This window comes from Emys orbicularis, chromosome 3 (genome assembly GCF_028017835.1).
Source record: "Emys orbicularis isolate rEmyOrb1 chromosome 3, rEmyOrb1.hap1, whole genome shotgun sequence".
In the NCBI taxonomy this organism is placed as follows: Eukaryota; Metazoa; Chordata; order Testudines; family Emydidae; genus Emys; species Emys orbicularis.
The window spans coordinates 106,671,632-106,683,765 of record NC_088685.1 but is presented as its reverse complement, the minus strand read 5'-3'; the positions used below and the strand labels follow the sequence as shown (position 1 = coordinate 106,683,765).

Genomic DNA, 12,134 nt, shown 5'->3' with positions numbered 1-12,134 from the left:
AGGATACGAACACAGGCTCCCGGGTGTCATGTGACTGACTTTACCGTCACCTGATTAACCCGGAAGCAGTGACCGCCATCTTTACTGTGGGCAGAGACCCGACACTCCCCGGAAGCCCGAGACCAACATGGTGGTGGCTAATGAGTGCGCGACGTTACCTAGCTTAGAGCGGAAATGACGTGGCCTAGTCTCGCGCTGCCGTAGTCGTCCTCTCTCTTTTCTCTATGGTTTCCCCTCCCAGTCTCTTCCTCACGGCGACGGGAAATGGCGGCCGAGCTGCGATAAGGGAGCGGGGCAGCTGGGAGCGCCGCCCGCCAGGTGAGGGCAGAGGGCGGGCTCGGCTACGCGAGCTGCAGAGAGGGAACGGAGGGAACTGGGAGCCGCGCGGTCCCGCCAACGCGCTGGCGGCCTCGCGCAATTCCTGGCGGGTTTGTGTTTCTGCTTCGCGCGGCCAGGCCGCTGCTGAGGGGAAAAAGAAACTACGGGGGCGCCAGACCCCCCCCCCTTCCGCGGGGAGCGCGCGCGTTAGGCCCGGGACTGCCGCGGGCTCCTAGAGCTGCGGTGCCTTTGGCGAGCGGCCGCCCCATCCCCAGCAGTGGGCTGGTGGCGTGCGCCGGGCCCGGCGGGAAGCGCAGGGGACGGGACCCGGCGGGGGGGGGGGGAACGTTATCGCCTGGCAGGCCCCGTGCTGTCAACCAGCGCCTGCTGGGAGCGGCCCAGGGAGCCGTGCCCAGTTCAACGGGAGCAGCGCTGGGAGCGGGCGGGGGAGCCGTTCAGCTCTGCCGGGGGCGGACGCTGCTTCGGGTCCTGCGCTGGTCCACGTTCGGCGGCTTTATAGTTCTTTCCCCCCTATTTAAAACCTGCATTTTTCTGTTTCCTCCGCTTTGTGAAAGAGCGACCCGAGCCGGGGGAACCTGATCCCATAGATTCGGGTGCCACCAAATGCAGGGAGCGCCCAAGCTGAAAAGGGAGATTTCAGTCTTGTCCTTAGTCTTTGTTCACTCGGTAAACACTCACCTTCCTTCCATCCCGTCTTCTAATGGAGCAGGAATTAGGTTCTTGTTTACTTAATGCACCCGCAGCATTTGCCAAGTCAGTACAACTCTGATAGCCGATTGGAGATTTAGAAGCAAAACTTTTAGCCCAACTCTTCCTTCTTTAAAGGAGCAGTTACCTTCCACTATAGAAAGAGCAGGGGGAGCATGAAACAGAGACTTCCTTGGCACTGCATAAAGTGGCTGTTTTTATGTTCTAAGGCAGTGGTTTTCAACTGGGGATCTGCAGATAGTCTAAGATTTCCAAAGGGATCTGCAGCTGCATTTTAAATTTTTTAGGGGTCTGCACATGAAGAAAGGTTGAAAACCACTGTTCTAAGAGGATATAAGTGATTGCTCTGATAAATAAACATGTAATCCAGACTGGCACCAGCTCGAAATTATTGAGATTTGCTGTTTAAAATACCTACATTACTATCAGATCTAAGTTATGTGCTGGCAGGATTCCTCAAAACTTAAGTGTTGACTCCTAATTGCACATTAAATAAACATAGGCTTCTCTTTATATTTCTACTTGTGGGTAATAATATCTATAGTGTATAGATTGCTAGCAGAACAAAGAAATGTTATTACCAACATGACATCTATTAAATGTACAAATATATTTGTAATATCCTCTCATTTCTCTCTAGGGAAATAATGATTCGAATCAAATAGTTCAGGAGAAAATCAATTTTATTATTTCACTGTCTCACTTTAATTTCTGTATCACAGTATTTCTTAGATGGACATGTTTTGTCTGTATAGCATAGAGACAATCGTTTTCATTTTACTCCTGGGAGAATTCTGCACCAAAAAATTTAAAATTCTGCATACAATATTTAAAAATTCTACATATTTTATTTGTCAAAATGACCCTATAAACACTCCAGTTTCAGTTATTTTGGTAATTTATTTCAAAATGCCTGTCAACAAGTACATCTGTCACAATACAGTCAACAAAAAAGATTCAGGAAATGTTTTTGACAAAAAGATTCCTTACTAGGCATATTAACACACAACTTTGAGTAATAATTCATTTAAACTACAATACAAAAACATTTCGCACACCCCTCAGAAGCAGTGCAAAAGCTTGAGGGGAGTCGGGTAACGGAGGAGTTGAGGGAGAGGGAAGTAATGGCTCGGAAGGAGCCTGGGTGTGAGACTGGAGTGTTGTTGGGTGTGGATGGGAGAAGTATGGAATAGTTGTAGGGTTTTTGGGGGGGGGGGGGGAGGATTGTTAGGGAGTTGGGGAGCCTCCCCCATGCAGACCCTGGCTGACCCCTAGTCTCTCCCATTCAGTCAGGCACATCTGCCCCATCCCCATGTGTCCCTGCACCCCTCCTCCCCCCACCCCCATGGGTCCCTGCACCCGTGTCCCCATGCACTGCCTCCTCATGTGTCCATGCATCCCCACTCAGCTCTCCCACCATCGCCCCATTCTCATGTGGCCCTGCACCCCCACTCCCTTTCAGCCCCTGCTCCGTCTGTTCCCCCCACTAGCCCTTCTGAATCCCAGTCTGTGTGACCCCCCCCCCCCGCTCTGTCCATCCCCCCATATCCATGTTGCTGTGAAAAAAGCAGCATCTGCTCTCTCCCTATCAGCTGCTGACGGCTACTGCTATGGTGAGCCAGCTGCCCTCTGTGCTGGTGCCACAGCAGCCCCTGGTGGCAGAAGGCATAATTGCAGTTCCTCTCTGACAATGTATTTTCTGTGGAGAAAAACATCTGCGGGGACGTGAATTCTGCACATAGGCAGTGGCTCAGCATTCCCCCAGGAGTATTAACATTCAGACAGCTGTGAAAATATGTGTGTATGCAAGAATAATCTCACAATGTTGAAAAATCTGAAAATATACACAGAGTTGCAAATTGAGGTACAGTGGTTCTCAAACGTTTGTATTGGTGACCCCTTTCACACAGCAAGCCTCTGAATGCTACCCCCTTTGTACATTAAAAATACATTTTAAAATATTTAACACTGTTATAAATGCTGGAGGCAAAGCTGAGTTTGGGGGTGGAGGCTGACAGCTCGTGACCCCCATGTAATAATCTTACAACCCCTTGAGGGGTTGTGACCCCCAGTTTTAGAACCCCTGAGGTATAATTTCTGTCAATTGAGAAAGTAGCAAATGCATCATCCCCAAATCTTTTCAATTTATTGTGTCCAAAAGCAACAAATGAGTGTGCTTAATTTCATATAGTGAAAACAGAAAACCTATTTTAAACTTTGTATCTGCACAGCAAGTCAAATCACTAACTTCCCTGTCTCTTTCACACACATTCGCAAGCTAGCCTGGACAAACTTGGTGTCATTATATATTTATAAAGCAACAGAGAGTCCTGTGGCACCTTTAAGACTAACAGATGTATTGGAGCATAAGCTTTCGTGGGTGAATGCCCACTTCGTCGGATGCAGGGCATTCACCCACGAAAGCTTATGCTCCAATACATCTGTTAGTCTTAAAGGTGCCACAGGACTCTCTGTTGCTTTTTACAGATCCAGACTAACACAGCTACCCCTCTGATACTATATATTTATAGAAATTTGTGCAATTGTTACATATAATTTGTTTATTGTAATGAGCATTTCACTGTTATATAGATTATAAATGGATTCCAGTTTATTTTTAAGCATATATGCCATGGTAGAAGAGGAGGAAAAAGTGGGTGTTTTCTCTTATGTTTATAGGGTACAGATACTGAATAGATGTTGTAAAACAGTAGTCTCCGTGAAACCATATGTAATGTCATTGAAAAATCATGTTGTGAGGAAAAGTGGACTTTTTGGGGGGTGTTCTTTATAATAAATTTTGCTGTTTTGTACAGAAATGCAAGCTAATTAAATACTTGGCTTTCAAAGATACAACCTTAAAAAGGAAAACACATGCATTTTTTGTAGACTAACATTAATGAAAAATGAGAATTGGTGAGACAAGGTATGTAAGATAATATCTTTTATTGGACTAACTTCTGTTGATGAAAGAGACTGGCTTTGTCATAACAGAAGTTGGTCCAATAAAAGAGAGTACCTCACCCATCTTGCCTCTCTGATATCCTGGGACCAACATAGCTACTACAACACTGCAAACAACAACATGTGAATTATCCCTATTCATGCTATCTAATTAATGTAAACAAGATTTTAACGTCAGAATCTCCTTGGGACCATTTAAAATAACAATTAGCCAAGGGCCAGAGTCCTTACTACATTGCTGAAATTGCTCATTATGTAAATGGAGGAGGGGAGGGGCGTGATTCAGTTGTTTCTGGTAACATAGTTTTTCTGTCAAAGTAGATAGGAATAACTTTCCTAAATATCTTTTTAAAAACTTCTATGTGGTATAGAAGTGTCTTTAAAATGGTGAGAAAGTTATGTTCTGTCTACCTTGGTGACACAACTATGCTGACTGAAGCAATTTAAAAAAGTTAGCTTCAGTACTGTAGAAAAGACCTGTGAAATGAATACTCAACCAGAGTTGGGCACGTGGGGTGAGAACCATTTCTGCTCATCCTTTTCCATTTTCACGGATAGAAGGTGCCAATGATAGTGGGAATGACCTACCTGCCCAGATCCCTTGTTGCTTCCACTTGCTGAAAACTGATTATGTAGTGTGCATCCGCTTGATTCTGCTGGATGATTCACTTTCTGTGGGTGTGGAGCTGGAGACCTCAAGGTTACTCCTGTTATGCTGTGCGGAAATTTTTCTTCCTAACCCCTCATTTGGTCCTCAGGGGCTGAAAAAATCTCTTTGGTTGTCTTTCCTTGGTGAGTGACTATCCATATTGGCCGAGTGTTAAAAATTAAGATATTTTCTCTTAAAAAATTGTTTCTTGCGTGTACAGTTCTAAAGCTCACGTTCCGATGTTTGCCTCTGCTTATGGTAACAATATCATGAAACTAAACTAAGCAAGCAACAATATCATGAAACTAAAACTGCTCTGTTTGCTGCTACAATTCAAAATCGTTTGAGCAGGTGTTTGACGTTGACAGTCTTCTGTTTCATTCTGCTGCTGTTTGGGAGAGCTGCAGGCAAATGGAGCAAGGAGGTGGAGTGATTCACAGAGGAGGAAGGTCCCTAAATGTAGGCTGTGGGGATTTAGTTTGATCTTATAAAAGCAAGCATTTTATACTTGCATTTTTCCAAAGAAGTTAGACACTTGTGAAAGTTAGAAACATGTTACTCTTCTAAAGGCTTGCCTGCACATGGAGTTAGTCAAACTCTGACTTTTGCAAGAAGTGTCTAACTGCTTTTGGAAAACAGTTATACCTGAATAGGTCCATGTTTAGACATTTTTATTTGAGTGTCTTTTTTCCAAATTATTAAATAATGTTGGGATGCAGAAGCATTTATGCATCAATCCTACTTAACATTGAAAACCCGTGGAGAAATTCCTATTTAGTTCAGTGGGGTAGTAGTGAGCCCTTAATTTACATATGGCTGTGAGGTGCTCAGATACCGTGGTGCTGTGGGCTGTAAAAATACCTAAATTGAGACCACGTTCATTTACTCTGACATGCCAGATACTGACTAAAATGTGATTCTGTTTCTACAAATCCAAATCTTCGTGTAGAACTTTTCTGTGCTGGACGCTTTGTACAGATCATGGAATGCTGAATTCTGGTGCAATGTTTTCCTAATATGCTCTGACATTCTGATTCCTTCTGTGTAAAAGAACAAAATTCCTTATACAATGAAACATGGTGGGTAGCAGATTAATTACTATCCATATCTTTTATGCTCCCATAAGACTGTAAAAGAAAACTTTATGAGAAAATATTAGGGTTTTAAATGCCTGTACATGTTTTTGGACGTTTCTGCATCCATAAATAAATAAATGGAGATATCCTATCTCCTAGAACTGGAAGGGACCTTGAAAGGTCATCGAGTCCAGCCACCTGCCTTCACTAGCAGGACCAAGTACTGATTTTGCCCCAGATCCCTAAGTGGCCCCCTCAAGGATTGAACTCACAACCCTGGGTTTAGCAGGCCAATGCTCAAACCACTGAGCTATCCCTCCCTCCTTATCCATATCCATATCCAATATATCCATATATGTGTAATAGCCTTATTAGGTGTTGCATAGAGACCTTATAAAGTTTTCATTGATGTCATTTAAAAAGACGATTCCAGTTAGACCCTGTCTACATAGCATTTTCCTCAGTGATATTTTTGAACACATATTATGTTAAACAAACCTTTTGGAACAAAATTGTGCCTCATCCACATAAACCTTTTTAGAAAACTGAATATGCATGTCATTCAAAATAATGTTTATGTTTTACAGGAATTAATATTTCTGAGAGCACATTTCGAGAATTTTAAAATCACTTCATTGATTAACATCTAGAGGCCTAAGGTAAGATTAACACTTGGTTTATTTTGTCACTTTTGTATTTCTAGTCTGATCCTGGCTATTTAAAAGATGTAAATTGAATGGTTTCATCCTCCAGAGGCTACAGTATTTGTGAATGTAGGCTAAAATGTTTACTTCTAAAATTTCAGTATTCAATATATCTTGCATCTAGTAAAATGTTCTGTGTATGTGATGTCCAGTTGAGAATATGCCTACCCCTAGAATGTAGTTTGTAAATGTATAATCAGTAATACTAAATAGTCACAGTGAAAATATATGAACAGATTGCATCCTTAAAATGGAAATAATCAGGTTCTATTATGAATCTATTTTTAATCTCTTTTATTAGTCTGGCCGGAAAAATTGATTTGACTTGAAAATTGCCAGGCGTACCAGAAAACTAAGGAGAATTTTTCTGTAAACTTTGAAGAAAATTAGCAAATCTGGTCATAAAATTTTCTACTGTGTAAGAATTTTCAGTGAGATTTAATTGTAGTGTTGAAGAAAATTGGTTGCAATTAAGCAGTTTGATTTTAAAAAAATAAATATATTAGAGTATGGCTACAAGTGCTACAGTGGCATAGCTGCCATACTGGAGCTATGCTGCTGCAGTGTCGACACTTCCTACATTGACAAAAGGTTTTTTTTAATCGATGTAGTGAAACCACCTCTCCAAGAGGTAGTAGGTAGATCAAAGGAAGAATTGTGTTGACCTAGCTGCATCTACCGTGGATGATGGGTCATCCTAACTACGTTGCACAGAGAGTGAAATTTTTCACAGCCATGAGTGATGTAGCTAGGTCGATGTAATTTTTAAGTGTAGACCAGGCCTATGTGTGAGTAGTTTAATCATAGATGACTGGCAGTAGCTTAGAGAGAACATATGGGACCTACATTTCATCTGGGTAAACAAGTTTTCCTGAATCTCAAGTAATAGAGGACAGGGCCGGCTCCAGGCACCAGCGCAGAAAGCAGGTGCTTGGGGCGGCCAACGGAAAGGGGCGGCACATCCGGTTATTTGGCGGTGGGTCCCTCAGTCCCTCTCGGAGGGAAGGAATTGCCGCCGAAGAATGAAGTGGCGGCGGTAGAGCTGCCGCCAAAGTGCCGCCGATTGCATCTTTTTTTTTTTTTTTTGGCCGCTTGGGGCGGCGAAAACGCTGGAGCCGGCCCTGATAGAGGACTGCCTTTTTGGAGTTAAAAGACTAAAGTTCTGGCTTTTGCAAGTTTGTGTTTTATCTAGTTCTATACACAATTGTTTTGTAGCCTTGGATTTATTTCAGAATGGCAAGTGGGTATTTTTCTGCCAATTACAAAGAAAACTCATCAACCTCTGTTTAAATCTCTGAGTTATCCTGAATGTCGAGCCACTTACTAGCAGTTATTTATATATAATGGAACCATGGTAGCCTTATTTTCACTCCCCTTGTAACTTTAAAATTTTTTTAATGTGGCATGAAAGTTTTGTTATGGATGCTTTTGAAAGTATGCAATATGTTTGAGTCCACCTAGCTTAAAAAACACACTTGATTGGAAAACTGCAAACTTACATAGTGTTACATGCCAATTTTTAAAAAAATATTAAGAGCTTGCATTGCATAAAGTGTATGCTGGGCCAGGAGAAATAGAATAGAAATGGAATACCCTGTGGATTATGCCTACTCTCTTCAGAGCAGTGCAAGGCAGGGGGAGCTGCAGACTTGAACAAACCGAAGAAGCTCCAAAGCTCTGCGGTGCAGTGTGAGGAAGTGGAAATCAGGACCCCTGTCGAGCTCCTAAGCTCTACACTGACCATGGTTTTGTGTGTGTGTGTGTGTCTCTCTCTCTCTCACACACACACACTCTCTCTTAAATGTTAAGGGAAGGTACATATACATTTAAATATGCTTACAGTTCATAATCTTTTAAATATACATGTGTAAAATGTCTCAGTGAAATTTAAGAGATTGCATAAACTGAGTGTTATATATATACCTACTTATAACAGTTCACTTTTATACTGTTATGTACTCAGGTTTCTTTAATTGGTAAAGATCCTTGTGGAGAGCGAGTAGGATGTATAGGCACAGTACAACTTTAAGTTAAAGTTAACAAAGTTTTTGTTTTATTTTAGAATATATGTGTATATATGTGTGTGTGTGTGTGACTGACTCCAACGTCTGAAAAATATACATAGCTGCATGACAGAACATCCTTGTTTTATTGCACTTGTATTGCCAATAATAGATAAAGGTTTTATAAAAGGGTTATATAAAGTGTCAGTATCAATACGTTTTATCCCTTTGCTTTAACTTACTTTAAATCATTGTATAGCACTGCTGATTTTGGACTCTGAGGCACCTAAAACCAGAAGCTCCAAACTACTTGCCAGGAGTTTCAATTCAAGTCAGCATGTAGCTGACTCTTTTTCTCTCAAATGAATACAGTTCAACTTGAGTTATTTTCAAAGGAAAATGATATTGAAACAAAGTTATTCTGTTTTTAATAGAACATAGGGAAGTTTGAAACTCTAAACAGGAAAGAACCAAGTTGTGTGGGGTGTTTTTCCCCTATGGCTGATGTTTCTTTAAGATTATATCTAGGCAGGATTGTCAGTTTACACAGCTAATGATCAGTTTAAAAGTGTTGAATTATACCCCAGGTATCTTTATTCAGTTAGTTGCTGTCCTCTTAAGCAACTTAAAGCCTATAACAATTTTCATATTAATTTGTAAGAAAATTTTAAAAAATGAAACTTAAAAAAAATCCTTGATGGGAGGAAATGTGATTGAGGCTATGTAGCTTTAGTCCATGTGAATGAAGGGTAATACAGCTCAAAATTACTCTCTCTTAAACAGAATGCTGGGTGTTTCTTCATGTCTTTTTCTAAGGGTCAGCATATCAGGTTGTGCAGTTCTGGAAAGACCTGCAAGTTTTGGGTGCATAACTTGCTTTTGTGCTTCCAGCAGTCAGTAATATTTTTTAAAGGCATATATTGTATAGATAAAAAAGTAAGATATTTTACTTAAATTGGCAGCTTTGGTGCAAATTGTCATCTGTGTTTGAAGCCTTCGAAGTAGCTCAGACTTATACTGTGAACTGAAGAAAGAAGGTAGTTTTTCTTTAATGCTACTTCTCCCATATAAATTATGGTTTCCATTCAGCGGTGAATAGATTAAAAAAAAAAATAGGAAAAATCTTTAATCTGATTTCACACTTCTGAATTTTTAAAGTTTTCACGTGGAGAATTTTGAATTGCTCAGGATGAAGATAACTTGTTTAAAAGTGAGATGAAAGGGAAATTGTCAAAATTGCATTAAATTGGCCTACGGTTTACATTCAGTGCTTGATTGCAGGTATAAAACACCTTCCAAGCTGCTACTACATCTCACTTGTCCAAAGTTGGAAAAACACGTTGACCAGAAAACCTCCCCTTCCCTATTAAATCATTGAGTTCTTGCTGAGGGGGGATTTCTTTGTCATCCTGGTCTCTCTCCCCTCCCCCCAAAAGCTCTTCCATCCAAATAGTTAGGACGCAAGAGATCTGGGGTAGTGGCTTGACAGCCCATCTCTGTCACGGATCTTAAGTCCATTATAAACTGATGAGAGGGTTAGCAAAGCACAAGATTGTACAAAGTGCAGCAAAGTATAGGAGATCACATGGGAGGAATGCATATCTGAACAGTGTTTGCAAAGGAAAATCTCCAGTTTCCCCTCTGCTGCTGCTCCTAGTTGAGGGACAGATGCAAAACAGTCTGGGAAAGTTTGCATAGCTGTGCTGTATCTGTACTGGCAGGACTTCATTCTATAATTATAAAATGGATAAATCTTTTCTTTTTTAAACATCAGTAACTTAAAGAATCAGGATGGTCCAGTCAGTCTTGGATGTAATCTTTTTCTTCCCCAAAGTGCTAAAGTGGTATTTACTTTTATATAGTTAAAATCTTTTTGACTAGAAAAAAATCTCTCTCTCTCTACTAAGAGCCTGATTCATGATATAACAGTAAGATTCACTAATCTGGGCTACATGAAATCTAAATGTTTTCCCTTTGACTTTTTTTCATTGTTCTTTCTTTTGGTTAGAAGTAATCCACTGAAGAAAATGGGTAGATCTAATTCTAGATCTCATTCTTCAAGATCAAAGTCCAGATCTCAGTCCACTTCTAGGTCGAGGTCCAGATCACATTCTAGAAAAAAGAGATACAGGTAAATTGATGGTACTTTAATTTACAGTTCTTTGGGTTAATTTGATTTAATATTGTGTTGTTTAGTTGCTCTTTTCTTTAATATCTCCTCCACTTACATGTGGTCTTCAACAAAAGTGAATTTGAGATCTTGTCTTGTAAGACAACTCCCACCTGTTCATGCTCTCTATATGTGTGTATATATATCTCCTCAATATATGGTTCACTCTTTATGCATCCGAAGAAGTGGGTTGTAGCCCACGAAAGCTTATGCTCTAATAAATTTGTTAGTCTCTAAGGTGCCACAAGTACTCCTGTTATTTTTGAGATCTTAGTTCATCTAATTTGAATTCATCTTAGTTTTAATTCATCTTAGATGAACTAGATGTTAGTACTGTTGCTTTAATCATTTAGTGCCTCACTTATTTTACCCTTAAACTTCTTCAAGGTGTAGAACAAGAATGCTAATTATGCTTCCTGATTTTTTTCCCCTTCTTTACATGGTACACCTCTACCCCGATATAACATGACCCGATATAACACGGGTTCGCATACAAGGCAGTAAAGCTCTGACACGCTGCTCTGAGCAGCGTGTTAAGGGTGCCGGGCCAAGGGGTTGGATAAGGGGCAGAGGGTCTCGGGGGCGGTCAGGGGTTCTCCCCCCCCTCCCCCCCCAGGGTCTGGGAGGCAGGAGCTGTGGGGGGGCACTTTTGGGGGCCCTGCAGTCCCAGAGTGGCCCTGGGGATTAGAGGGGGGCCGGGAGCAGCCCGCTCCGCTTCCTTCGCCCCAGCCGTGTCGCTCGGGGGAGGGGACTTGGGGGAAGGGACCCCCCCCCCCCCCGCACTCACCAGCAGCAGCGGAAGCGGAGCAGCCCAGCCCGCTCCACTCTGCCAGCTCCCAGCCGTGGTGCTCCACTTCCCGCCGCAGGTGAGCACGGCGGGCGTCCTTTCCCCAACCTCCCCGCGCTCACCTGCGGTGGGAAGCGGAGCGCCGCGGCTGGGAGCTGGCAGAGTGGAGCAGGCTGGGGCCACGTCGCTCCGCATCCCGCCACAGGTGAGTGCGGGGGGGCGTCCTTTCCCCAACCTCCCCGCACTCACTGGCGGCGGGAAGCAGAGCAGCCCGGCCCCAGCCAGCTCCACTCTGCCAGCTCCCAGCCGCGGCGCTCCGCTTCCTGCCGCAGGTGAGTGTAGGACCTTTCCCCAACTCCCCCCCCAGCGACACGGCTGGGGCCGGGGCAAGGAAAGTGGAGCAGGCTGGGGCCGCGTCGCTCTGCTTCCCGCCGCAGGTGAGTGCGGAGGGCGTCCTTTCCCCAACCTCCCTGCACTCACCGGCGGCGGGAAGCGGAGCGCCGTGGCTGGGAGGTGGCGGAGTAGAGCGGGCTGGGGCCGGGCTGTTCCGCTTCTCGCCGCTGCCGGGGAGTGCTTGTCAGGGGGTAGGGAGTGTGGATAGGGGACAGGGAGCAGGGGGGTTGGGAAGGGAGTGGGGTCCTGGGGGTGATTAGGGACGGGGGTCTCTGAAGGGGGTGGTCAGGGAACAAGGAACAGGAAGGGCCAAAGCAAGTTCGATATAATGCGGTCTCACC

At 43.2% G+C, this 12,134-nt stretch overlaps 1 protein-coding gene across 4 annotated transcripts in view; it reads left to right on the top strand.

Moving 5' to 3' along the window:
* The first annotated feature begins 203 nt into the window (after positions 1-203).
* Positions 204-12,134, top strand: part of BCLAF1 (BCL2 associated transcription factor 1) — a 28,632-nt gene continuing 16,701 nt past the window's right edge. For all 4 annotated transcript variants that reach the window (XR_010561294.1, XM_065400715.1, XM_065400716.1 and 1 more), the window contains exons 1-3: positions 204-318; positions 6,324-6,395; positions 10,452-10,574. Coding sequence is in view for 3 of the 4 variants with exons in the window: in XM_065400715.1 (XP_065256787.1) it covers positions 10,471-10,574 (104 nt within the window). In the remaining variant the exon portion in view is untranslated. The remainder of the gene's footprint in view (positions 319-6,323; positions 6,396-10,451; positions 10,575-12,134) is intronic.